The sequence below is a fragment of the Pieris napi genome, chromosome 13 (assembly GCF_905475465.1).
Source record: "Pieris napi chromosome 13, ilPieNapi1.2, whole genome shotgun sequence".
NCBI classification, from domain to species: Eukaryota; Metazoa; Arthropoda; class Insecta; order Lepidoptera; family Pieridae; genus Pieris; species Pieris napi.
The window spans coordinates 10,619,840-10,646,190 of NC_062246.1; the positions used below are offsets into that span (position 1 = coordinate 10,619,840).

The 26,351-nt window shown below is 34.0% G+C and overlaps 2 protein-coding genes across 3 annotated transcripts; both read right to left on the reverse strand.

Annotated features, from left to right (window-relative positions):
• Window positions 1-880: 880 nt before the first annotated feature.
• On the reverse strand, window positions 881-23,899 carry LOC125055246 (IQ and AAA domain-containing protein 1-like). 2 transcript variants are annotated; one of them, XM_047657619.1, is made up of 21 exons: window positions 23,644-23,899; window positions 23,169-23,344; window positions 22,323-22,425; window positions 21,827-21,937; window positions 20,944-21,031; window positions 20,593-20,665; window positions 14,040-14,165; window positions 13,108-13,222; window positions 12,394-12,542; window positions 12,013-12,163; window positions 11,426-11,593; window positions 10,292-10,449; window positions 9,613-9,763; window positions 8,661-8,770; window positions 6,332-6,495; window positions 5,171-5,319; window positions 4,983-5,082; window positions 3,840-3,963; window positions 3,119-3,238; window positions 1,901-1,979; window positions 881-1,656 (listed from the first exon to the last, which is right to left on the reverse strand). In XM_047657619.1, the coding sequence occupies exons 1-21, from the start codon at window positions 23,752-23,754 to the stop codon at window positions 1,528-1,530; spliced, it is 2,655 nt and encodes an 884-aa protein (XP_047513575.1). In that variant the 5' UTR covers window positions 23,755-23,899; the 3' UTR covers window positions 881-1,527. The 2 variants fall into 2 exon arrangements, 1 of the variants encoding a protein (XP_047513575.1); XR_007117836.1 differs by lacking the exon at window positions 3,840-3,963 and having other exon boundaries at window positions 1,550-1,656.
• A 322-nt stretch (window positions 23,900-24,221) lies between these two features.
• On the reverse strand, window positions 24,222-25,837 carry LOC125055247 (glucose-1-phosphatase-like). The gene has a single exon (XM_047657620.1). It carries the CDS (start codon window positions 25,531-25,533, stop codon window positions 24,298-24,300), a length of 1,236 nt encoding a protein of 411 aa, XP_047513576.1. The 5' UTR covers window positions 25,534-25,837; the 3' UTR covers window positions 24,222-24,297.
• Between the last annotated feature and the right edge of the window lie 514 nt (window positions 25,838-26,351).

The window sequence follows — 26,351 nt, forward strand, 5'->3', positions numbered from 1 at the left end:
AAACTAGCCCTCGAACCGGGAATCGAACCCGGTGCTTCTCATCTAGCTGCCACTTAATAAGACCGCTAGGCTATGAGGATTGAGGCCCCTAATATTTGTGTTACATAATTAAAAGGTTGAATTAAATATATATAAACATAGTAATTACATACAGTATTGACGTACACGTTACGTACGTAACGAAACTATCGAAAAGTTTGTACTTGACGCATAATTAGACCACGAGATGCATTATACAAGCGAAATAGTAAAGAAGGTAAAAAATTGTCTATTAATGCACTTAAGACCTTCATTAATCTAGCTTGTAAAGCTAAAATATTTAAATAAAAGGCGTTTTTATGTGAAGTTGTTTTAATGTCATTTAAAAACCCCTACTACTGAAACCCTAGCCTTTGGAGCATACATAAACCGTCAATTTCACTTATATTTTATATAGGCATGGACCAGTGGCGTAACTATACCATCTGGGGCCCGTGGCAAATTCTTTTGATGGGGCCCTATCAGTAAAAATCGTCACGTTTTTAATCAACTGAGATTTTCAGCGTACTCAATTACACGTGGTATATGTCCCACTAAAGGCCATAGGCCTTCTCTCTTAGGCGAGAGGGAATGGTCTGTAGTCCCCACGCTAGCTCAATGCAATTGGAGACTTCACATTCATCCATAGAACATTATATATCTCTTGGGTCGGGGGCCCGTGGCATTTGCCAGCCTAATGTTAAGCCATTGGCAACGACTTACCCTTCTATTAATTTACAGAAGAAATTTCATTGTAAATTGTAAACTGAACAGCCTGATAATTACTATTATGTCGTAAATCGACACATATATATATTATATATAATTGTAAATAAATATATATTTTTAATAAAAAAGCACATTTTATTTACAATTAATTTATTAAACTTATATCTTAAAATGTATTTACATGACATGCGCATATAGGAAAATAGTTTTCATAGAAAGTAGAAGTCTGATGGAGAGATGTACGCACTTCACGGTTAGCTTTCAGTAACGTAACTGATAAAAACAATTTGTGTTAGTATGGTCTTTCCATACTACAACAAATTACCTTACATGCCCATTAAATTATGAATATAAAACGTGGATCAAACTTAGTACAGTGTATTACTTCACAGTACAATTATGGAAATAACATTGTTACCATGGTAACAAGTACTTTATTAACTTTAATGTTCTAAAGAGTTGGAGAAGTTTTCGTGTTCTAACTTCTAAACAATTTGTATGGAATAGCTGTCAAAACAGACATTGTATTGACGTATACTTGTCATGAATCGTGAAGTGCGTTCTATGTAATCATAGCACAAACTTTGGATCACAATAATTTTAATAGTTTTCTCTATAATTATTGTCGTGGTACAATCGTAGAATTGATTATTTCGACATGTTGGTGATATTTGTAGCGTCAAAATTAATTGATAGCGTTTAACTATAAATGTATCAAATAAATAATCAGTTCTAAGGTCGGGATGGTGACTATTTCATTTTAATTAATTAAAAAAAGGTTTACGATTGCGTTTTCTTTTTCAATTTCTCGTAAAGCACAGCTCTTATACTATTGATTTTCTCAAACTGTGGTCTTTCGATGGATAATGGTGAGTTTGCTATGTAGAAATCAACGAATTCTTGATATTCCTTTAAAAAACAATTTAATTATGTGCATTTCGTTGAAATACCTAGCCACGAAGTTGTGTCTGTTAAGGATATTATAATATGTATCATAAAAATTTTAACTTGAAAGATGATATTTTGTGTTTTGTAAAAATAACCTAAAAATTCTCGTTAAAAATCGTTGTGTAAAAATTGTCTTTGAAAGTATTAGCGTTAACCAAAGAGCAACGACAATAACAAAATAACTATATAAGAAAAATTAAAGAACCTCCATAGTCGTAGCTTCTAGCCCAATTTGAAAGATGGGATCTAAGAATTCCGCTGGCGTAAGTGGAGTTACGTTCAATCTGAAATAGAACAGCGCTTAATACAATTTAATGAATACAATTAAGTTCATATGTTGATGAGTTGAAAGCTGAAATGTTTGTTTTTTAGCATGCTCTAATGTCAGGAACTACTGACTCGTAAATTTATCGAAAGGTCGACTAGACGTTAAGATAATGTACATAATAAGTTCACGTTTACATCAATCAAAAAGGTTTTATTTAAGTGAGTGATAATAAGTAGTGCAAGACTAAGTAATTATTTCAAATATGTAAACTTTTTGTTCGCGAAATACTTTTTCAGCTTCTCATACTTTTTGACATGGCCGCGAACATAATGACATTAAGTCTATCCTATTTAAAGTAGACTTATGTAACCCGATTGTTGTTTTTGTATATAATTTCGTATAAGTTTCATTAAGTAACCTTTCTCATGAATGAGGAAAAGTTTTTGTTATTTTTTTCTACTAAAGCCATTGATATACAAAAAACCCAAGATGCACAGTCTCGAATAAAAGTAACGCTCGAAAGTGTCCCGAAACACTATTTCTGTCCCTTTCTATAACAGTATATGTTACAAGCATATATTATTGCAAAATCAACCTTACGCAAATTGCTTAAAGTTGTTATTACAACGCAGTGTATACGTACTTAAAGCAATAAAATTTTACGACCGACCGTGGTCGGTAGGTAGGGAGTGGAGTCGAACATGACTTTTTTATTTACAACTATTTAACATAATTTTAAATTTATCCGACTTTTTGGGTGCTTTACAGCGTGCGTGGTCACGGTGACTGAAGACAAAAAGTGTTGGATGTTAAATAGTTGTAAATTTATAATAATACATAACTTTTAACCGGTTAAAAAGTTTTTTCTTTAAATTAAAAAAAAAGTTAAATTGGCAACCTCCTGACCTACACTTTATATAGCGTAAATATATTTGTCAAAAACTACACACAAAAAAGTTCATAAATTTATTTATAAAAAAAAAACACAAATAAATAACATCGACTCCACTTATTAGACGCGAGACTATTTGAAATGAGTGCACAATTTAGAATGTTGCGCTCATTTTTTGAGGACGTTTTTTTGACGTTGACTGTGTATCTTGGGTTTTTTGTATATCAATGACTAAAGCCAAACTTTTCCACATATTACGTTACCTTACGATTCTCTCAGGCGTTAGTACTCTATTAAAAACTTCAACTATGATCCCGAATCCATATCCTTGTAACACTTGAGCCAACGCCTGCACGCAGTAGTCACGAGGCATACTTCGGATCCTGCGAATTATTTAAAGCCATTTACGTTTGCTACTTCAAATATATAACGTCTGTTATTGCGGATCGTTAATTTTGTATAGTCTGTGAACTATTCTACAAACAAACGTAGTATATACGCTGTGCCAAAAACATTTCGATGAAAATATATCATTATATTTTTGGTCACTAACCGAACGTTTAACAAGAAAATGGCGTTATACTTTTTCTGATAGACAACATTTAAATAACTTTTCTTCAGGTTTATGAGAACTTAGTTTTTATTTATTTATTTCATTGAACAAATAACTTTCTAACTGTGTAGGATTCGTCCTTGCATGATTAGGAATTTTTACGAAGCGCACTATTATATATTGTGAATGAAATATATTACAACTCCTATCCTTAAAGTAAAAAAAAGTTAAAAAAAGGAGATTCAGTTTTAACTCTATCTTTTTTCGATACTTCAAAATAATTTTAAACTATTGTGTTTTATTTAAAAAATTACTATCAAGTCGTGTACATCCCATGCTCAGTGTTGCCACTTTCCACTTTGAAATTACCTTTAATAATTAGAATTTAAACTACAAAAATTTATTATCCTGTATTAAAACTATATACTAACATTTGTAACCGGTCACAGAAAAATGTCCGTAAACTGTTATAGTCCGTTCTAGGTACTAAAATAATTTCGTTAAATAGAGACACCATCGGTTTTGTTTGAGCGATTAATGGGCTAGAGCATGTAGCTGAAACAATCACGTGGGTTAGACGAATTGATGCATACTTTTTTCACGATTACTAAGTGATTATCTTAATAATAATTTATTTGCAAGAATATGGTACACAAATATTATGGTAGTTAGTAGTATAATCTAAATTTCGCATATTCTGCCACACATGGCGCGCATATTTGTCTTAAAATAAGATTTTAATTAGAAGTTAAGTACCTACTTATATTAAAATACTCATTATAGTTAATTTTTATATTATTAGATCACTCATGTGATCACTGTGATCATCATCACATGATTAAAATACATTATTAATTTATCAAATTAATATTAATTATTATGTTTCACGCAAATAAACAATAAAAGGATAATATTTTTTTTCAAAAGTAGTACATTATGTCGATTTTTAAAAACTAGTAGGCAAATCTTTTTTAATATTTTTGGTAAATTATTATAAACCTTAATTGCAATATAAAACGTGTTTTTCCTATACACATCCAAATTAATTTTTGCATAGGCAATTTCTCCTAATGTCTAATACGACAATGGTCCATTCCCGTTGATTTTTTTAATAAATTAAGAACTTAACGGGGGTTACGACACCGCCGCTACGAATATTGAGAGCTTTATCGAAATTGCATATTATCAAGATTTGAAGAATCGATATCGCTAAACAGTTACTTACGCCTGCGCAGATTTGTGGCTAAAAACGGAAATGCATTGTGACGATCTATCAATAAAAAAATTAATGGCAGCTCTAAGTTGGCGGTGTTAAAACATCGCTTCGAATATGTATTCAAGCTACATGGGGATTGTAAACCTATTAATTAATAATTGGCTGGCGTTTGTCCTACCTGATATAGAACACTTATGATCAACGAAACGCAATTTCAAACATTTATTAATTATATCTGTGACTAGGTTCACTTATGAACGTATGAAAAAAATGTAAGGTTAAAATTTTTAAGTAGTATCTGGAGAAACTGGAAATAAGTTCTCCGACACACTTTATAATCGCCGTACTCGTTACTTACCAATAAATATAATTTTGTCATCAGGTATAATTTGTTTGATTAATTTATTAAGCGGAACTGCCATTGCTTTTGCTTGAAGGTATTTGTCTTCTGGTGCCACCTGATACAATAATAATAGCACTATATTTTATCACAATAAAAACAAACGAAGGAAGAAAAAAAGCAAAAAAAGAAACAAACACAAATACCTTTTTACAAAATACCCGCTCAATATTCCTCATATAGATGACAGTCGGTTGAAAAACTTTTGCCGCCAAAAACACTTCTGTCAAAGCCTTCGCCGGTTTGTCAACGTGCGCACTAAATACCTCCGGTGTTATATCAATTTTAACTGCGTCTAAAGAAACGTATAGACAATATTATAACTTAATCTGTTCTACGGTCTCACTCACCACATCCACTTCATCTCCAAGCAATCCACAGAATTTAATAGATAATATATACAGTTTTCTTGCCCTTGGTCCTTTCTATGTAGTTGTCCCCAAAAAAGGTGGATGCATGAAATAGAAACGGTAGCAGGAAAAGAATGGAGAAAGGGAGCCATGGACTGGGACAGTTGAAAAAAGCTGGATTACCCGTGACCCCTTCAATCGACGATACTGAAGGTAGTTAGGATATGGGGCACATAGGATAACAAATGTAAAAAAGGTATGTATAAAATCTAAGCTGTAAATTATTGGAACGAAGTTCCTTATCGCGCGTTCCGAAAGGGGGCTAGAGTCTAGACGGAAAAAAATAAGAGGAAAAGTTGTAACGACACTTTTTTGCTATTTGCTATTGTAATTCACCGGTTCTCGTCCGATCACCGAATTTAAGCAACGTCGGGCGAGGTCAGTACTTGGATGGGTGACCGCCTGGGAACACCTCGTGATGTTGGCTTTTTTTCGTAGGGATAAGAAATGAAAATTATTTTTGGAATCACTTAACTAAATTAGTCGTAGTAAACGTACACCAGAATCCCTGTACAATAATAATTTCGGGGTCCCTATACGATACGTATACGATAAGAGGCATAAGTTGTAAAATATAATTTCTCTTGGGCCGTGGAGTTCAAGTGCACAGGCGCTAATTAAAGATTTAAGTTGGCGCCTGGTAGATAGTACCGGTGACCTCAGAGCTGGTGCTTTCCTCGCTCAACGTATAACTATCGCAATACAGGGAGGAAATGCCGCCAGCGTTAAAGGTACCACAGCGATCAAACTTTTTATAATATAATTTGTTTTAATTTTCTTTTTAATTATTTTTATTATTACTATGTACTTACGTTAAAATTGTAAATACTGTATATTTGATTGTAATTTTTACGTTTTAATAAACTATTGTAATATTTCTATGAAACGTTCACTTACTTAATTCTCCACAAACTGTATCTACCAAAAACGACTTTCCGTTACGTTGTGGTCCCAATAGCATTACAGCTTTATTTCGAGTCGCTCCCGGTTCGATTCCCGACCCATAAACACATGATAATGTCAGTCGTCTACGTATATCACCGTAGGATGGTGGGGGAAATCTAAAAATATATAGTACAAATGTTTCTTATAAATCTATAGAACATTTTATTCACTACAAAGTTTATATCAATTAGCGGTAACAAACTAACGTACTAATACTTTAAATCAAAAGTGGTCCAGAAATTTTCAACAACAAAAGATGAGATCTCTGTGCTTTCTGTAGGGTAGAGCGGGGCTAGTTGAGCATAGGGGCAAGTTGGGCAATCGAAATATCTCGGAAACTATTCACCTTACGCGGGAGTATCAAATAGCGAAAAGAAGGAGTCGTAGGAGGGGTAATCATCGCACGATAGCTAGTGGCAGCTCGACGAGTGAGTGCAGTGTCACGGCGTTTTGTTTATTTTGTGACCAAAAAGTAAAAACATTATTTATCGCAAGTTTTTGTCTGTCTTTGTCAAATGTTCTCTGTTTTCAATCAGGACAGTGTTAATCTTCCAGAAGATTATTGTATTTTTGATTTGTAAATAGGTTTTGGGTCTAATTCTAAGCATTTTTTTACAATCCCACTTTTCTTCTAAAATTCCGGGTTGGGGTAAGTTGAGCAACTATAGGGACTTAAACAACTGATGAGTAATGAATCTTTTTATTTTTTGTTTGGATGCGGACTTACAATAGGAAGACAAGATGTTCTTACACTACTGAATACTTAAATAATGCTGCAAAGACTGTCCACGATGAGGGAATAAGTGTGAATACCGCCGCTAAAGAATTCGGTATTGGTTGACTTTTAAATAAATTAAATGAAGGTGATGATTCATTTATGGGCTATACAACACCGAGGGAAGTATATCCTCCCTCACAGGAGGACTCTTTGAAAAAAATACTTGCTACAAATGGCATTTTACTCCAAAAGACGTCCGTCGCCTTGCCTAAGAGTGTGCTACTAAATTTGGCATTGAAATTCCACCCAGCTGAATTGCAAATAAGATGGCCGGAAAAGAATGGTTGATGATGTTTTTAAAACAAAAAAATCGTAGCTATCCATACAGAAACCAGAACCCACCAGCCTTGGTAATCTTTTTTAGAAATTATCGGAAGTAACGGATATATATGGATGCACACGTTTTGTTGATTCTAGTTTCGGGTAATTATACAAAGAAAATTTCTTTAAGTTTTGTTGTTCTGTCAATAAAAGACTATAAATAAAAAGGTGACTGTCTAACACATATTTTACTTCATCTCAAGTTAACATAGAACCCATGGTTTGGCCTAGACATTCTTAGTGCTCAACTTGCCCCATACCCTTGCTCAACTTACCCCACCTATGGGGTACATTGAGCATACTTGACTTTCAGCAGTTAAACATCTGTAGCTATTATATTGGACTTGTTACAAAAAAATACTATGGACACTTTTGTTAAGGGATAAATTACTAATCCATCAGGACACATATCAACTCATTGAGACTTATCATTAAGGAGCTATATCCAAGCAAGTAAAAAATTGCTCAACTAGCCCCGCCCTACCCTACACCAAAACAGGGCCGAATTTAGAGGTCTGGGGACCTCAACAAAGGAGTGGAGATGGCTCCAAATTATTTTCCAAATCAAATTAACAATTTTGTTCAGTCGAATTTTTCAATCAATAATTTATTGTGAAACCGAGTAGATTATTTTAGTATTTAACAAAAATATACAAATATATCAAAAGAAACGTTGTTTACTAGTCGGAATATAAAACATTTATTTTGCGAAGTCTCCATTGAGGGGGCCCCTCTTTTGTGGAGGCCCCGGTTGCCCTTCCCTAAATCCGACCCTGCACGAAAAAGATTTTGAAACCTGTCAAATTTGTGAGAATTCAAAGTTGGTTAAAGATAGCCCAGAGTAAAACTGATTTTTTGCATATAAAATAGTATTGAATCCTTAGTTCCGTAACTAGTTCACAATCCAAATCTACTAGGAGACAAAATCTTATATTGTATTGTTAGCGGACTAACGCCATCTTGTAGCAGAAACCTATATAAAGCGTGGCAACACCGGCGTTGACTCACTTTTATTTCGAGACTTCGTGCGGAACGGACTTGTTACTAACCTAACCAAACCTAACCTAGATTTTAAAAGTCTAAAGTACCTACACGTTCTAATCTTTTGTGTTAACTAATAGTATTTTAAAAGTCCCGCTACATAATGCTGATAACTACATAATAAATATTTTAAATGTTTACTTGGCATCTGGATCTCGTATGTTAACATCATATGCGTAATAATTCAAGTCGCCAATTATTTCCTTTATTTTATTAGTCGGTTTTGAAACAAGGCCAAGGTCGAATATTTTCTGTTATGATAAAAATGTTTTTTAAGTTAGTGATTAGCAATTGATTCAGCAAACTTCCAAATTTGAATCGTAAACTTTGTGTTGTCTTTTGCCTTATGGGGCGTTCCCACGGAGCGTTAATCACGACAGTCAACTACGCTAGTCAACTGTCGTGCGTGACACTCACGAAAGTGTGAATTGATGAAACGTTCACATGGTTGGGGGATTTCGTGCCGTTCACGCTTCGTGTTTCGACTTAGTTTATTTATATTTATTATTTATTTTTGAATTTTGATATAACTTCTTTTGGTCCAAATCCAGGAATATTTAATTCATGACTTATTCTCTTAGCTGCGGCGGCACGTAAATCTCTATCACGGTATTCCTCCAAACTTGGATCATATAACACCTTTTGCATAGAATATAACTCCAAAAAACGCGTAGTTTCACTGTCGTTAAACTTAATTCCACGTCGTTGTGACGACATCTTGGCTTCACGAACGGTATATCACGACTGAAAATCAAACACGTTTGATCTATCCACGCTTGTGTCGTGCGCCGTTCCTCACGAAAGCAAGTTTAACGCCTATGCGTTCACACAGAAGTGTATTTCACGAAAGCGTGGTTGACTGTCGTGATTAACGCCTCGTGGGAACGCCCCATTAGAGTGCCTTGCCCACTCCACTAGACATTGCCACAAGCCATCTTTAGGCTCGTGGCAATCTCTAGTAGTTTAAGGTGGATTAAGAATTATTTCTTATTCATATCACACATGAGTTATTTACCCATACAGGGCTTTATAAATTTTGGTGCCAGTAAAAAACGTATTGAAAAAATATTACTGGAACCGAGCTAATACGTACGTGAAAACTTTCTAATAAACCATCATTGATTTTCAATGGTTTTGGCACTGGTGGCGCTTTCGGTTTCTTCCTTGTAGGCATTTTTGGAAACTTCCAACCGACAGATTTGTACATTTCTTGGTGTGCCTTTATCAGTAACTTCAGATCTAACCTGTATTTGTTTTTATAATAAGGTATAATATTATATTAAAAAAATTGAATTGTTCCAATGTGGTTCAGTCTCAAGTCTCAAGTTATTTTTGGGTAAGCTGATTTCGATTGATCCCTTAACAACTTTGCCCTCCTGTGGGGCGTGGGCCCCACGTTCGGAAACATTGCACTAGAACAATACTTCTTGAAGAATGCTAATAATGGTTTGAGACTTCAGAACGATTATGTATAATGCATAATGTTTACTGCACGATTTTTTGTATTTTGATACATCGTACAAATCTCATTAAATAAAAAACTAACAATATTAACACATAGAAACTTTTACCTTTTCTATAAAAACAAAAAAAAAGCAATATTTTGAGGGTAGATTCAATTTATGTATGTATGGGTTGCCAGATTACATTTTAACTGACGTACCACATAATTGTAAGATCATGAAATAGATTGCAAGAACTAGCTATTTGGGGTCAATGTTGAAGTCATTTATTTAAAACTTTAAGTTTATGTGGTACTCTACCTAACTTACCTCATAAGCTCATCCACGTACTTCCTGCAGTCTAAATGTATTTGACCCATTAAATCCTCTGTTAGTATCTCTTGCATGTAGCCGAAGAAGGCTTCAGGACATTTGTCAGGAGGGAACTCATCATATATGGACCAAGCTGCTTGATATTTCTGAAGAACCTGTCATTAAATAATTTCCCCTCTCAAAAAAAGTTATTTTATTTTAAGCCCACTTAAAATACCTGGAAGGAAGAAACTTAATTACTAGTCCAAGAATAATCTAATTTCAATTTTCACAATGCACTTACACTCGCACTAACTACCTCGCACCTCGCATCCCATCCATACCTTCCCTAACATTATCAGACATTCACTTCTGACTGAAAAAATTGAGACTTATTACTAAAATAAAGATACGGATTTATATGGGTGAAACGTTTGTACACACCAGCCTTGCGATTATATAACTCACTTTTCGAACTCGCACAGCGGTTTTCACAGCGGCGGTCGCGCTCAAATCAGTCGTAAGCAGTCATTTTACGATTTGGCATTCTGATAAACAATAACCTACAAGTTCCCTCCTTATCTATAATTTTTTTATTTTTCTTTATTGTATTTTGGTAACGATTGTTAAGTTACAATTTTATTAAACCGTTGGACGATCGGAGTACCCTGATTAACAGGTCTACCTAGACTAAGTTCAGGCCGATATCTACTAAAACAATGGAACACGTTATTGAATAAAGAAATTTTGCCCCCCTTTGCGTAGGCCCCGACATACATTTCCATCCCAATGATTAGATATGATATGATATGGGTGATTTTAACTGATACTATTTTGACGGGACGGGATATTGCGTGCCGACTTCCTCATCTGCCTTTTTCTCCATTTGGATTCTTGGACTTTTATCTAAGTAACTTTCTGATAAGACTGATTTAAATAGGACCATCTCCCTGACTTCCAATTTCACTCCAAATTTATGGTGAAATATACACTTACGAACCCAATAACATAGGGAGTAGTTTTATTAAAATCGATTCAGTAGTTTTTGATACATTTATTATAGCTAAATTTTACTTTTATTTATATATGAATATCGGAACCATCTACCTTTAGTCCACGTTTTATAAAAATTAATAGGTCTAATAAGTTTACCTCTACAATGTCCCCCATAACTTGGGATGTCTGTGGCTGGTAGCCAGGGTCTGAGAGCGGGTTACAGCGTAGACGAAACAGCTGTTCTTCTTCTCTTTTCTTCTGCTCTTTAGCTGCTAACTCTTTTTGTATAGCATCTAATTTCGCTTGTTTGGCTTCAGCTTTTAACTATAAACAATATGACCCTAGTTTGAAGTTATACTTCAAAAATTATCTTAGACTTTTGGCGCGTTAGGGAAAAATGGCGAGAGTAAATTATTACGATGCGCGCGCACTCCGTCCCAAAAAACTGACACTCTGAAGTTAGCTATTATCAACATTTTAGTTTTTTCTATTGTTTGTGTCGTTTTTTCTACAAACGTAGAATAACATTTTTGAAAGGATTTTTATCTTGTTACACCCAAGAAGTATAACTTCTAACGCGTGTACATAAGTACACACGTGTTTTTTTATATGTAAGCAAACGGGATCACCTGATGTTATACACACGCACACTCACATTGCCAGAGAGCTCGCAAGTGCGTTGCCCTTGGTTGAAGCCTAAGAATCGGTTCGAAAATACAACGCACTGATTTATTGTCTCTTACCATCTCTTTTGTCTTCCCTTTCATAGTCGCTAGGTATCGTTCATCGTCTTCTTTCTTCTCTTGAATCGTTGGGTATTGTCCACGTATCACCATTACTGTACCACCTTCAATTTCGTAAGGGTACTCTGGGAAGAAACCATATCCATAGAACCTGAAATAATCATCTGGTTTGAGCCAGGCACATTCTGTCACTGATACTTACTCATCATCTTCTTACTTCTAGAATTTCAAGCGAAATTAATAATTTAAAGAATTTTTAGGAAATAGTTGCCATTTTAAGCCTTCATGGTCCTAAAGTTTTTGAAAAATGCGTTTTTGTGAAATCCTTTGGTGATCGACCTGATTTTTCTACTCATTCATCATATAGTACGAATCTCATACCATTCTCTAAACCAGGTCCTGACATGGTCTGTTATATCATCGATTTGGTCATCCTTTTTAAAGACTACAAGTCTTGTATTCTCCTTCTCAAATGCCGTTTTATAGGTCTCATTCAGCTTTGTGCGTATATTTCTCTTTCTTAAATACATCTGGAAATTATGAGTTTCTAGAATATTTTTTGCCATAATCCTTTGACGCATTTTATAACTTTTTTAACAGGGGACAAACGGGCAGGAGGCTCATCTGATGTTAAGTGATACCGACACCCATCGACACTCTCAATGGCAAAGAATTCGCGAGTGCGTTGCCGGCCTTTTAAGAATTTGTACGCTCTCTTCTTGAAGGACCCTAAGTAGAATTGGTTCGGAAATACTTCAGTGGGCAGCTGATTCCACGTAGTGATGGTGCGCGGCAAAAAATGCCTTGAAAAACCCTCAGTTGTGGAACGCAGGACGTCGAGGTGATACTTTAGCAACTCAAATATAAGCTATACATATTTAGAACTAGCGACCATGAACTTTACAAAATACATAGCCACTTAGAAATAACGTGTCTTTCTATTAGTTAAATATTTTTTTTAATTAGTAGTTCTAAATATTATCCCCTAGAAACAAACGTCTTTGTTATAAGATTATCATTAAAGTTTAAAAGCCACGCATTGTGGCTGCGTGCTGTGGAGAACTCTACTAAGCCAAACAAATTTCATATATGTACCTTATTATTTTCTTCTTCATAACTTAATCCCTTTCTGAAAGGATCTGGTATAAGACCCAATAACACATCTCTTTTTGTATCGACCACACGCTGTCTCTTTACTTGCATATATCTCCTAGAACAATAACTGCTAAACCTACTGCTAAGAGCTGCTAAGAATATGTATTCATGAAGATTTCTTCATCGCAGCTTGAACGCAAAAAAAAGATGAAAGATTTATGACATATAACACAATTTATAACTCATAAGCATCCAATACACGGCAATCACCGTCCGTGTCTGACGCTCTATTCCTACCCTCAACCTATTCAGTGACGGAGAGTTTATTGCCAGTTCTTCTCTTCCGTTCTACGTCCTTGATTTGAGCCACAATTGGCAGTATATGTAAAATTAGAAGCATTTAATATGTATTTCTTTTTTGACGTTCATAAGTGTACATTGTGTTACCTATACGAATGAATGATTTTGATTTGATTTATTATAACAGTACAATGTTGAATTTAGAAAAAAAAATTATAGAACATGGAGCAAACGGGCTTTTGCCCGCCTTCTGGCTCACCTAATGTTAAGTGATCCCGCCGCCCATGGACTCAATGCCAGAGGGCTCGCGAGTGCGTTGCCGGCCTTTTAAGAATTGGTACGCTCTTTTCTTCAAGGACCCTTAGTCGTATAGATATAAAGAAGTTTGTCAGGCTTTTACGTTTTTGACGTACGTCACATTTATGCGAAGTCGCAACTCCGGAACCCTTACCATGTAACTTCCAACAACCATACCGACAGCAATCTCTGTCGAGCTCAATAATTAGTAATTCGGGAGAAGGTAGCGACATCATCACTACGGATATTGAGAGAACTACAAAAATCTAGATTTATTGGAAATTACAGAGTACAGACTCAGATCTAATCCATAGTTTCCTTAGTTCAGTATGTACCTGTAAACCTTCTGAATCAACATAGCTGCTTGTCTTCTTAAATATAAAGGTGCCTCTCTTACATTATCGGCGAAATACATTCTCTTCCTTCTGCACTTTGCTTTAAAGTCCTCGTTGAAGTATTGTCTGAAATCATTTATAAATTCCTTTGTCTAATGACAATCATAATGCACTATAAAGTGTTAGTAAATTTCTTTTGTTGACATAATAATTAATCAATTTATTTATCGGCGGCGTCCATGCGTCGGGTTGTCTCTCTGCCTAAAATATGGCGAGGGGGCCCATGGCTGGCCATGCGTCATACTCGTGAAAGGGTGCTACTTGTGGTGACTGGTCGTACTTGAATTCGTGTATGCGGTGATGTTAATTATTTCGACTATGTGTTTGCGTGTTGTTCCCACTAGAATGTAAGTGCGTGCTCCTATTTTACCATGCCTCCTGCTGATAGGGGACAAGTCTTTGTTTTTAATTTATGTTATTATTATTAATTACTTAAGATGTCATGTGGAACATGGTGTAATGATTGCAGCTCCTTACAAACGTTGTGTAAAAAAAAAAAAACATGGCGATTAAAAAGAGTGGCGGAGAGTTTATTGCCAGTTCTTCTCTTCCGTTCTACGCCCTTGATTTGAGAACTGGCAGTAAATGTAAAATTAGAAGCATTAATATGTATTTCTTTAATGACGCATCACAAGTGTACATTGTGTTACCTACGTGAATAAATGATTTTTGAATTGAATTTGAATTCTGGGTATGATGATCCTATAACTCTTAATTTATGGTACCCAATGTGATATTTTAGTTAATCTGATTAGAAAACCCTTCTAAGGAACCCATTAGCGGCAAATTCGTTTAATCTTAGATCTCATCAATCGTTCGCTCATTAGGTCTATCATTCATCTGTCCACGGGCAAGAGCTATGCTGATATGTCATATTTTTGTGACTAAAAACAAAAAATACACGTCTTTTTATTGAAGTCAGTCAAAATGTTAAACCAGGCTGCATAATATATGTAATATATCCTGTAAATAAATAAATTAATTGTGCATACAAAGTACCAACGGTTAATGCCACAAACTCTTCTAGGAACTGCATTTGACAGTTAATCGTCTTAAAAAATTCAGTTTTTGTAATAATTACGGATTAGCTTTCTCAATCTTTTATTCCTTTATCCGAACGAATATTGATTCTAAGATGTCAGAAATACCAATCTATACTAATATTATAAAGAGGAAACATTTGGTTTTTGTATGTATGTTTGTAATTCACACAAAATCTACTGGACAGATTTCAAAAATTCTTTCATCTGCATCTTCACTGCCTGACATATCCTATATATTCCATTGTTTGTTTCTTAAAAAAATCTTTCATTACCTACCTAATCAAGAATTTTTCAATACCTGTACAATATTTTTTACTAATGTCAAACATTCTACGTAAATGATGTTACGAATGTATTATATATATATTCGTTTTAGAGTAAAATCTGTATATTAAATTATGAATCGACTTATCCGTAGAACAGAGTCCCATCTGCAGGATTGATAGTTTACAGTAGAGGTAAGAGAAGTTGTTGACTTGTGTAATTCTTAAACCGTGAGACTTGACATTTTGATTTTTTGGTATGTTGTGACAACAACCCAGCCTAGTTAAATGCTATATAGTGTATATTTCTTATCCTCTTATTTCACGAGATAGTGAGTTCCATATAAACATAGGACGTTTTATGGCGGAAGAGCGGGGGTCCGTAGTGAACATTGTACATTGTTTTACGGAGACGTCTGAATAAAATGACGTTCTATATTAACATGGGTAATTTTTTGTTGGAATTACCCATTCCTTATGAGTCCTATGTAAATAAACATCTTAAAATTTTTAAACATAATTTTCGCTATATGATGAATACCCCTCCCATGTAACTAAATAAAAAATTAAATTATTATTAAAAATAGCTTATTAGTTTAAAAAATGTCAAAATAGATATCAAAACTATTAGAAAGCATCACTTTGAACGGCATCACATCACAGTTAGGTACGGTAGGTACTTAAAATTAGCATAGTCTAAAACTACAGACAGGTACAGATCTATGTACCTATAGGAACATTACAGGAGACGCGTATGGAGAAATTTAAACTTCGCAATAGTTATAAAATCAACAATATGCTCAAACAAACATACTTAATAACAATAAAATTTTACGTAAGTATACCTAAAACAATTTTGGTGGCATAAAAGTTAAAACTGAAATGGCATTTCGTATCACAGCATGGTAACTAGATAACTGTCTTAAATTAGCAGTCTCAAACTTATAAATGTACGTAAATATTTATCATTACAACAGAATATCCTTATATGGAGATATTCAGCCTCAATAATAATTACTATTAATCAGTGTTACATTGTGACCTAGACGTGGATGTTATAATTAGGGATGCATCGATACGCTTATTTGCCGATACGATACCGATGCCGATACACATATAGGAATATCGTCGATACCGATACCGATACCGATACCAACGCTTATTGAATTAAAATTAAATTAATCTAAAATATATCAAGTTAAGTTAAAGTTTGTAATTTTTATTAAAAAATATATATACTCAAAAAATAGTCACAAACTTTGAATAATTTTAAAGGTTTTGTTACTAAAATTAAGAATTAAGAGTAATAATTAAATAAAAAATAAAATAAATAACTGTTAATAATTAAAATTAACAATGATAACATTGTTGTAATTCTGTATTTTATTAAATTTGGTATCGAAAAAATACTACTCGCGATAGCAGTTAAAAGCCAACTAAATGATCATCAAATCTACGTTCAATAAAGTCTCAATGATCTCCCGCAAGCCATATTATCTAATAACTATGCGCTGGCAAAGATAGCTGACTCGAGTAAAAATTTTGGTCTACTAATCAATCCAACAAGAGTTTTTCGTACTAACTACTGGCTGACGTGAGACTGATCGTAAATTATCGTGATTCATGTGCACTTTTTATTTTTCATGTAGACTTTTTTTAGTTTATATGTAATATGAATTTTTCCCTCCTTTTCATTTAATTATGTTAAATTTTTATATTATAATGCAACAATGTTTTAATAAATAAATAGTGTTTAGCGAAATGAAATATATATACATAAATAATAATGCTTTGTCCCCAAACGAATGATAGAGACAACAAACTGAATAAAACGCGGGGATTTCTCGGGCAACAATAGTCCGTGGCTCGTTTGCAACAAACTAGATCATACAAAATGCGCGTTTACATAATTTTTTTAAACCGTGAAGTATCGGTGAATCGGCAATGAAAATATCGCCGATGCCGATATATCGGCAAACCCAAAGTATCGCCGATATATCGGTATCGGCATCGGTATCGGATGCATCCGTAGTTATAATATTTAATAGCAATGAAATTGCACGCAGGCAAACATTAAATAACTTATTTAATACTTATTACGATTAAAATTGTTTCGCTAAATCGGTAAAAACATAGCAAAAAAGAAAAAATAAATGTCTAAAATGTTTTTTATTCCAATACATCATCATCCGATTTTTTAGAAACATTAAAAGAGGTGTGATGTGGCAAAGAGTTATAGTATGGATGATATTCGAAGGGAATAGCTTCCGAACGGCACATATCCATTAAATCTTTATATTTAGCGGCAGGAACCATAATAGGTTCAGAATAAGCAGGTTTTAGTTCAGTTTAATTGTCTGACCAAAAGCGAAACTCTTTGACCCCTCGGTCACATTAGTCTGAATAAAATCTAAGAGGCAACTGCTGACATCATTTGCGCTACGTTTTGCCACAGATTCATCCCACATATAGCAAACGGCCTTCCGTTTACCCATGTCAAAAACTGTGAAGTTAAATGAAGATAGCTTTATCTTATAGTAAAATATGTTTATATCGCCATGAGGACACTGCAATACTTTTTCAAAATCAAACACAGCAGGAACCATGTTTCCATTTGACTCCTCAGCGTCTTTCTTATCTTGGCTTTTTAAATTCCTTGCCACCATCTTATTAGTCTGGTGTTGTTGCAAAGTTTCTTTTTCTTGGTCTGTTAAATTCTTTTTCAATCGAAAAACGAAAAACATTCGTCGCACTGATCCTTTTTGGGAATATGAAAAGCTAGATTGAAGTTTAAGTTGACAATGTCACGATATTGGCGTTCCTCTGTAGCCTTAGAGGTGTATTTCTCGGAGTCGATCCATTCAAGATACAATTTGAACATTTTGGCAATACTTAAGTCTCCTTGTAGGTAGAGCTTTTGGCTATTCTTGCGTTTCAACAGGGACAAATGCCCGAACATGGTCACAAACACTTTGTTTCATTGCGTCATCTATAACAATCTTATTATTAGCGTGGCGACCCCGTCTGTTCTTTAAAATAGCACTTCCATCGTACAAGAAGTACGATGGAAGTGCCATGCAGTTTTTAAGATATGATTTGAAACGGCAAGAGTATTAATAAACATAGTTTGGCATACTTCGGTATTTTCGCTGTGAGATTCGCTAGAACCTGTGATCAGCGGCAGATAATACTTAAAAGTATGCTTTCTATTATTAGGAGTGTCTTGATTCAGGCATCTTTTGTTCTTCATTTTATTGGAATATTTGAAGATGAAATTCTGCATAGCTAGATTGAACCCAGTTGCCAAAATTATGTGAAGCATTCCTACCGCTGTTGGTGAGATATTTTGTCAGGACATTTGTAACGGCATTTACATGATGGCCCCATCGTTTTTTCGTCTACGGCTTTTCTTTTTTTCGTGACATATTTCTTACCTAAGTTCTTAAGGTCTGTCCATTCGGGCGCCTCTGTCGTTTTAGGAGTCACGGTGGGTTCACATTAATTATACATTAATGGTGAATTCTCGAAACTAGAAGGCACTTCCAAAGAAAATGTACTAGGTTGATTGCTGTTAACATCTTTGGCAGACGGATCAGACACATTTAGTATTGAGCTATCACCGGTAATGTCTTCGGTCCCACCATCTTCATGCAGAACTTCTTCCCATATATCAGCTAGTTCTTGACTGATTTCTTCTGCACCGGGAGGCAAAGGTGAGCTTGGTTGTCTAATGTCGTTGTCATCAACGTTCATAGCTGAATTATACAAAAATACTGTATAGTATTATTATATAGGTATTCATAAAACATTATAAAGAAATGAATTTAACAAACCTTAAATAAAAAATCTTTATAATATTATTATTTAACGATATTTTTAAATGAACAAAGTCCTAACTGATGTCATTATCCCAGTAACAACGTCCCATCTTAATATCAAACCGAGAAATCATATTACAAATTCCGTAGAAAAACTTCCTATATTCATATGACACGCTTAAAATACCAATAATGTTCGTATAAAATCGTCCTTATGTTTCATAAGACTTCTACTTTTTACTATTTATTATTACAGAAAGAATGAATACTCTGTGACTAAGCATTATGCCAATTGCTTTTTCGCATGATTTTCGCACTACAAATGCGTTTCTATACCTCTCCGGCAAGAAACGTCCTATATTAAATTCAATCGCCCACAACGCTTTACTGAGACAAAAATGCAATATTAAAGCAATACAGATATGATGTTTGTTAATTTAAGAATTTATTAGTGTGTATCGCGAAATAATACAGCTGGAATCGTCAACATACCGGTATTTACACTTTTTTCGTATAATCAGCAGGAACATTTGAAAATGGTGCACTAAGCTCAGGCCTTTCTGCATCAGTTTTTTGTAGCATATCTAATATTTTCTTTGAACGTGACATCTTTAAAAATATGTTTTTACATGCAAAGTACTTAATTTATTTTGTACATCAAACCTAAAAAAAATCTGAGCGCATGACACAAATATACCATCTCTCCAACGAACAGCGGCCGGAGTGACAAGCGGACGGGGCGCCCGGGCCGCCCAAGCTTCCCGCGCGCCGTTGCTTGATCACTTCGTGCGTTTTTATACGGGATTAATGTCAGATGGTACGTTATTCGATTCTATATTTCCGAAACTAAACAAGATACGAAAATTCTAAAAACGTACGTCTGTAGAGTTCGTATTCCTTATCTCGTTTAGCTATTAAACTCATTTTTGCTCCATGATCACATCGGACTCTGTTCTACGGATAGGTCGGAATGTAAGTGTGTATCTAATAATCTGAAAGGAAGTAATTTAAAACTAAGTAAAATAAAACTTTTATGATAACAAAAATATATCTATAGTCCAACTTAGGGAGCGTTCAAGTATTACGTAACGCAATTTTTGGAGATTCTTGAAGATTCTTGACGCGTTACATGGGGGGGGGGCTTGTAACGCGCTGTAACGTTTTTCTGTACCAAATAGTAAAACTCAGTGACTCTTTATACCTATGTTAGCATTATGTGGTGTAAAGTATCTACTAATATTTGAAAGCTCCCTTAGTAGACTTTCCACTACCACGAGATCGGCATCTACGCGAGTGAAAACTTTCGTATAACCGATAATTTGGACTTCATTATTTTCTTACAGATAATATAAATGAATAAATTACTAACCGAAATCTTTCTTGGCGTTGTATTACAATAGCCTGTAGATATTCCTCTGAATATATCGTGTGTTCGCTGACCTCTGAAATATCAATAATATGCTGGATCCACGCTATTAGGTCGACCACGGTTAGTTCTTGGTCCGATCCCAGTTTCATATAATATAATGAAAAATCACGTGTGCATTTATATGTACTATCTATACCAGTTAGGTTTCGTTCGAATCGAAATTCTATACTAAGAATGCTTTACCAGACCGAGAACGAACTGAACGACATAAAGTGGATCCAGCCATTGCCCTGCTAATTTTAAAACATATAAACGTGTCATCTTGAAGATTGACCAGAAGTTTGAGCACACCTTTAACGAATTGTTCCTCCGATACAAATTGATGTGCAGGCGCCGGAAAACCGATGTCATCATCGAATACATTTTGCGATTGGACTTTCTAAAAAACAATTGAAGCTGTATTGTTTTTTTTCAAAACGTCGTATCTTTGGCAAGAATCGTAGTCGAGACTTAGGGAGCGTTCAAGTATTACGTAATGAAATTGGGGGGGTGGGGGTCCTTTTGTAAAACGTTACGATGCGGGGCGGGGATTGAATTACGCGTTATTGTTATATTATTTTCGACTTTCCAGTACTTTACACCACATAATGGTAACTTTTAGGTACAAAGAGTGGTAGAGACGAAACATTTTACTATACTTGGGTATAGAAAAACGTTACGGCGCGTTACATGGGGGGGGGGGGCCAATAATTTCCAAAAATTGCGTGACGTAATACTTGAACGCTCCCTTAGCGCATAATCCAAAACATTGTTGACTTAGTTTATTAATTATAGCATATATGTGTTAACGTAAAATTGTAAACACCGTTAGATTGTAATCTATCTCGCGAGATTATAAACTGTCGAAAGATTGTGAACCTCAGCTTACTGCTTACAATTTAACGTATTATTATGCATTTTCTACGGTATAAGTATCTATCTATTCTAAAATACATGACAATTACGGAAAACATAAACTTTACAAAAAATATTATACTTCCATTTATTAGTTTTTTTAGTCGCCTAATACTTATTCGCTTTACAAGGGGATTTTTTTCTAGCTAGCTCTGAGTAAGTAGCGTTTATTCTTCATCTTCAAGAACAAACTAGGTAAGTACAAACTCCCAGACATTTCCTACTTATTTTATAAATCGTACTTGATTAACTATTAATATCGTAAAGTCGCGGGCTATACCTTAGGTGGTGGAGCATTTTTCCTGGCAATAGAATCAGCCCACATCTTTTGCAAGAGGTGTTCCATAGAGTCTTCTCTGCATTCCAAAGGTAAGTGGTATGGTATAATTATCTGCAAAATATACGTCTAATAATTTCTAAGTGTCTTTTGAATAACTCCGTATGCCCATACAAAGCAATAGGTGTTGATATTTAATAATAATAATAATAACTATTGGCATCTATTTCACTTAATAATAATGCACATTTTTTTTAAATCAATCGACGCGCGAACAATAAAAAGAAAAATGATATAGGTAGATTAGATTCGATTTTAGATAATCTGTAATGTAAACATGTGGTACCTATATTGTCTGTTTTCGGTTTACGCGAGTAGGAACTATATTTAAATATACTTATATATAACGAATGTAAACACAAATTTATTGTTTACACAATTCGAAGATTATCAAAAATAGTGGTCAGCGATAAAATTGTATATAGGTACGGAAATATACCTGAATATCGAATGGAGTTCTTCTGGTCTGTATTAAGCCATCATCAACGTAAATATAATCATTCACTATTAGATGTACTAATTCATTCCGTAGCTCGTACATACTGAAACGTAGACCAATATGCATTTTAAACATTTTATAATACAATGCATAACATAACCACGACTGCTGAAAATCTCTTGAAGTGTCGAGTTGTGTAAATATTAAATTAACAAAATTAATATTCGTTAAAGAAGTTTTAGTAATCCGTGCTATAAATTTGAAATGTTAGAGATTATTATTTTGTTATAAGGAGCAAACCAACAGGATCATTTGACGTAGTCTTTAGAAGGTGTTAAACGATATGCAGACATTTTTTATTATTTTGATTAAGATGTTGTATGAAAGAATTTCTTGCGGTGAAGAAATTTTATTTTTTATTGATAAAAGCTTGCCAACGCTCGGCACAATGATACATTGTTAAAAGAACCACAATAAACAATTTTTAATGTGACAAACATGACATACACGAAGAAATAACACTAAACATAAATTTTTTTTACAAAAACTAAACGAAAATCGATTTAAAGTGTCAGGGGAGCATCTATGGATATCCGGACCTAGCTCGTTTATCAGAATGCTCAATCTGGACATCGGTGAGCTTTCACCAAAACGTGTTCTTCGGAAAGGAGGGACAAATGGAATGATGGGATGCCTGGGGTATCTAGAATTCTAGAGGGTACACGAAATTTTTAAATAGCTTTGCTAATAGCAAAAAAATCTAATTGATATTAAATCTAATCTATATTTAAAGTATGTAATGTAATTCTATTTTCTCATGGTGTTAGACAAATTAGTACAAGTTACCGTTTCATAAAAACACTTATCAAAGGTTTTATGTAGGGCGCTCTCTGTAGATGTGTGCTATTAAGATATGCGTCATACATTCGGTTTATTAGACTGCAGTATTCAGAATACATAGTTCCTAAGACTTCTGGTGGCACTCGACGCTCCTTCAGCCAAAGGCCCTGAGCAGCTTTCTCCTAAACAATCATATTTTAAAAAGTTTGGTCTACGTTTGTAGGTAAAAATTGCCTTCACGACATAGGTACCTATAGATTTTCCTGTTGATAACATACTGAAGAATGAAACGGTTGAAAATTACTTACTAAGGCGGGTTAATTTTAATTTCTTTTAAAAATGACGGTGTTGAAGGTTTCTGCTTACTTTGACTTAAAATATATTACGAGTTATATATTGTATATTATATACTTAATGGATAATTCGTATTATGCCTGAGTGAATATATAAAAAAGAAGGTTAAATTTAATAGACCGTCTACCTGTAAGTCCATATCATTTTCGATCAGCGTCTGAGCATCATGAAGAGTTTTTAGCCATTTTTTATGAGCATCAATCACTATAGGTAGAGTCGAGGGGCACTTTAAAGACATGACTTTTAAATTTCCTTTAAAATACGAGAATTTTGATTCAACACTAGAATTTAGATCATTTCGACGAAATTACTTAAAATGTAACAGGAATTTTGACATTCTTCTGTCAATCTATTTATGGTATAATCTGTATAATTTTATAGATTAATAGCAGACGCGTCACGCGACGCAGGACGCACACTCGTCTAAAAGAAACAAAATATCTTATTGTAAATCTAAACCATTCTCAAATTCTCTCGCGCACACAAAAAATATATCAAAGTCAATATAACTGTTTAGGAGTAATTAAAAACTCACACATAGAATATATATAACTATAAACTAGATGCAAATTATTAAAATCTAATAAATATATTCTGAAAGCTGAATAACTGTCTTTATTTTAAGTGAATACTTAAAAATAATGCTACAACTTAATTTTGACTTTTGCAACTAAAATAAGGGAAGTATTAAAAAAAAACAAGTGGTAAAATCCAATAACATATAATATAATCATTTTATTCTTAATATAGGTACATAGTGTATAAAATTTGACTAGATAAATTACAACAAAACAATACTATGCAAAAAATTCAAAAATTCATCCCAATCACAAAATCCGTCATCATCTGCCTTGCAGTTTTTCAATTCTAATAATTGAAACATGGGTGGATTATTTTTTGATAAAACTATACCTTTTCTAATTTGTTCCATGGATTGGTATACATATTCAATTTTGAGTAAAAACTTTTTATTATTCAAGTCTTGCCACTTTTGAAAAACAATTTTACCACCAATAGGGGTAGGCACAAATTCATTTTTCAACATAAACGGCTTGAATTCCATGGCATTTAAGAGGACATTTATATTTGCATCATGTCCCATTAAGAGTGTGACTGTTGGGTAATTTTGAATGAATAAATTAGAGAGGTATTTCAACAGTGGTTTGGCAATATCTTTGGCAACATGAGTGGTGTTAAAAGTGACATTGTGATAACCATAGGTCAGGGGTAAGATTTGATTCCAATCTGTCATATCACTTAATTTACCCCAAGCAATATCATGTATTGGCAGGCCACTATAATACTCCATGAAAAATGCATCTATTGCCATGTTACACAACTTTATTGGGCCCTTTAAAGATGGTTTATTTCCTATGGTAATATTAACCAAGTTTTTCTCTGTGATCATATCACATTTTTTATCAATTTTACATAGTTCAGATGATTGATAGTCAAGAATATTTTCCATAAAATTATATGCCGATTTTAAATTTAAAGATTCTAATACGGAATCCATTTCTTCTATTGCTATTTTTCTAAAATTATCTGTGTTATTATGTATAAAGGGACTAAATACTGGGTCATATTTTTTTGCACTCTGGTGTATTTTTATCTCACAACCGGGAAAAGCTTTTGTTATAAAGGCTTTAGAAGACATAAGAGTTCTCTGCATATTATTACTGTAGATATAAAATTCATCTTCTTTCGGGCAACCATTCAGCAAAAGGTCATTGCTATTCAGCCAGTATTTAAAAAATGAACCCATATAACCTTCCAAGACAAAACCTTTTTCTGTCAAATATCCAGGTTCTTCCTTCCATTTGGGCCAACTAAGAGGAGTAATTTTAGCAAGGTCCTTAGACAAAGGTGTTCTTAAGTTATGTCTACTTAAAATTATTACCTTTTCTAACTGGTATTGATTCACTGGGCGGTCCAATATTATTAAAACCATAAAGAGACACAATGTGAAACAAAGAAAAAGACCGATACTCAAACAAAGATTTTGACGAGCAGACATTGTGTGTACTTAATACAAAACAGAGTTGATAACTGGCTGATAAAAATGTAAACTTACTAAGGTCAGTGAATGTATACTTTGAATAAGGCTGTGAACCTGTGTCCTCTGACATAACATACTTATAAAATTACATCGTAGTGTCGCTTGATTATAACCATTTACTTGGGCTACATGACATAATAAAGATTGAATGACAACATAAATTGTTACCTAGCATTCTTAAAACTTATTAAATTAATATTATATATTATGATTTTTGATTTTGCTGAACTAAAACAAAAACAATATTGGCACTTGGCGGACCGCGGAGGTCGTCTGAATTCTGCTGTCATAAGTCATCAGTAAATAGTTATCTGTCCGAAAATGACATTTGATATAGAGTCCTTTTCATGAAAGAAGTCCCGCGGAGATTTTTGGAACTAAATTTGACAGGTCGGCCATGTTGTCGTTCGTCGATGTTATCAAGTTTGTTTGTTGTGGTAGATTTTTGTGAGTTTTTAACTAGCTTAGTGCATTTTAAAGATTGTTGACAATGCCAAAAGTTGTATAAAGTTCGGCTCGAGAAATGATATTGAAGGTGATAGAGTTCTGTGAAGCGGAACAAAATAATCAAGGTGTTTTAATACCACTAAACAATGTTCAGAAGAGAGTAGCCGCCATAACAGGTACTTTTTAGAGTTGCCACATAATATTTTTTTGCTGTATTTATGGGACTTTTATGATATAAATTCATTTTGCGACAAATTTGAACAAATACATAACGAATGAAACTGAAATTAAAACATATATTACATAGTACATAAGCATTATAAACTTAT

Bases quoted from the DNA above. Each gene is read 5' to 3' on its own strand.
- LOC125055247 (XM_047657620.1), bottom strand. From the start codon at position 25,533: ATGTCTGCTCGTCAAAATCTTTGTTTGAGTATCGGTCTTTTTCTTTGT.
- LOC125055246 (XM_047657619.1), bottom strand. From the start codon at position 23,754: ATGTCTTTAAAGTGCCCCTCGACTCTACCTATAGTGATTGATGCTCAT. The intron at 23,345-23,643 runs GTAGACGGTCTA...ATGATTGTTTAG, and splicing joins AAAATGATATGGACTTACAG to GAGAAAGCTGCTCAGGGCCT. The intron at 22,426-23,168 runs GTAACTTGTACT...TCTACGTTTCAG, and splicing joins ATAAGTGTTTTTATGAAACG to TATGTACGAGCTACGGAATG.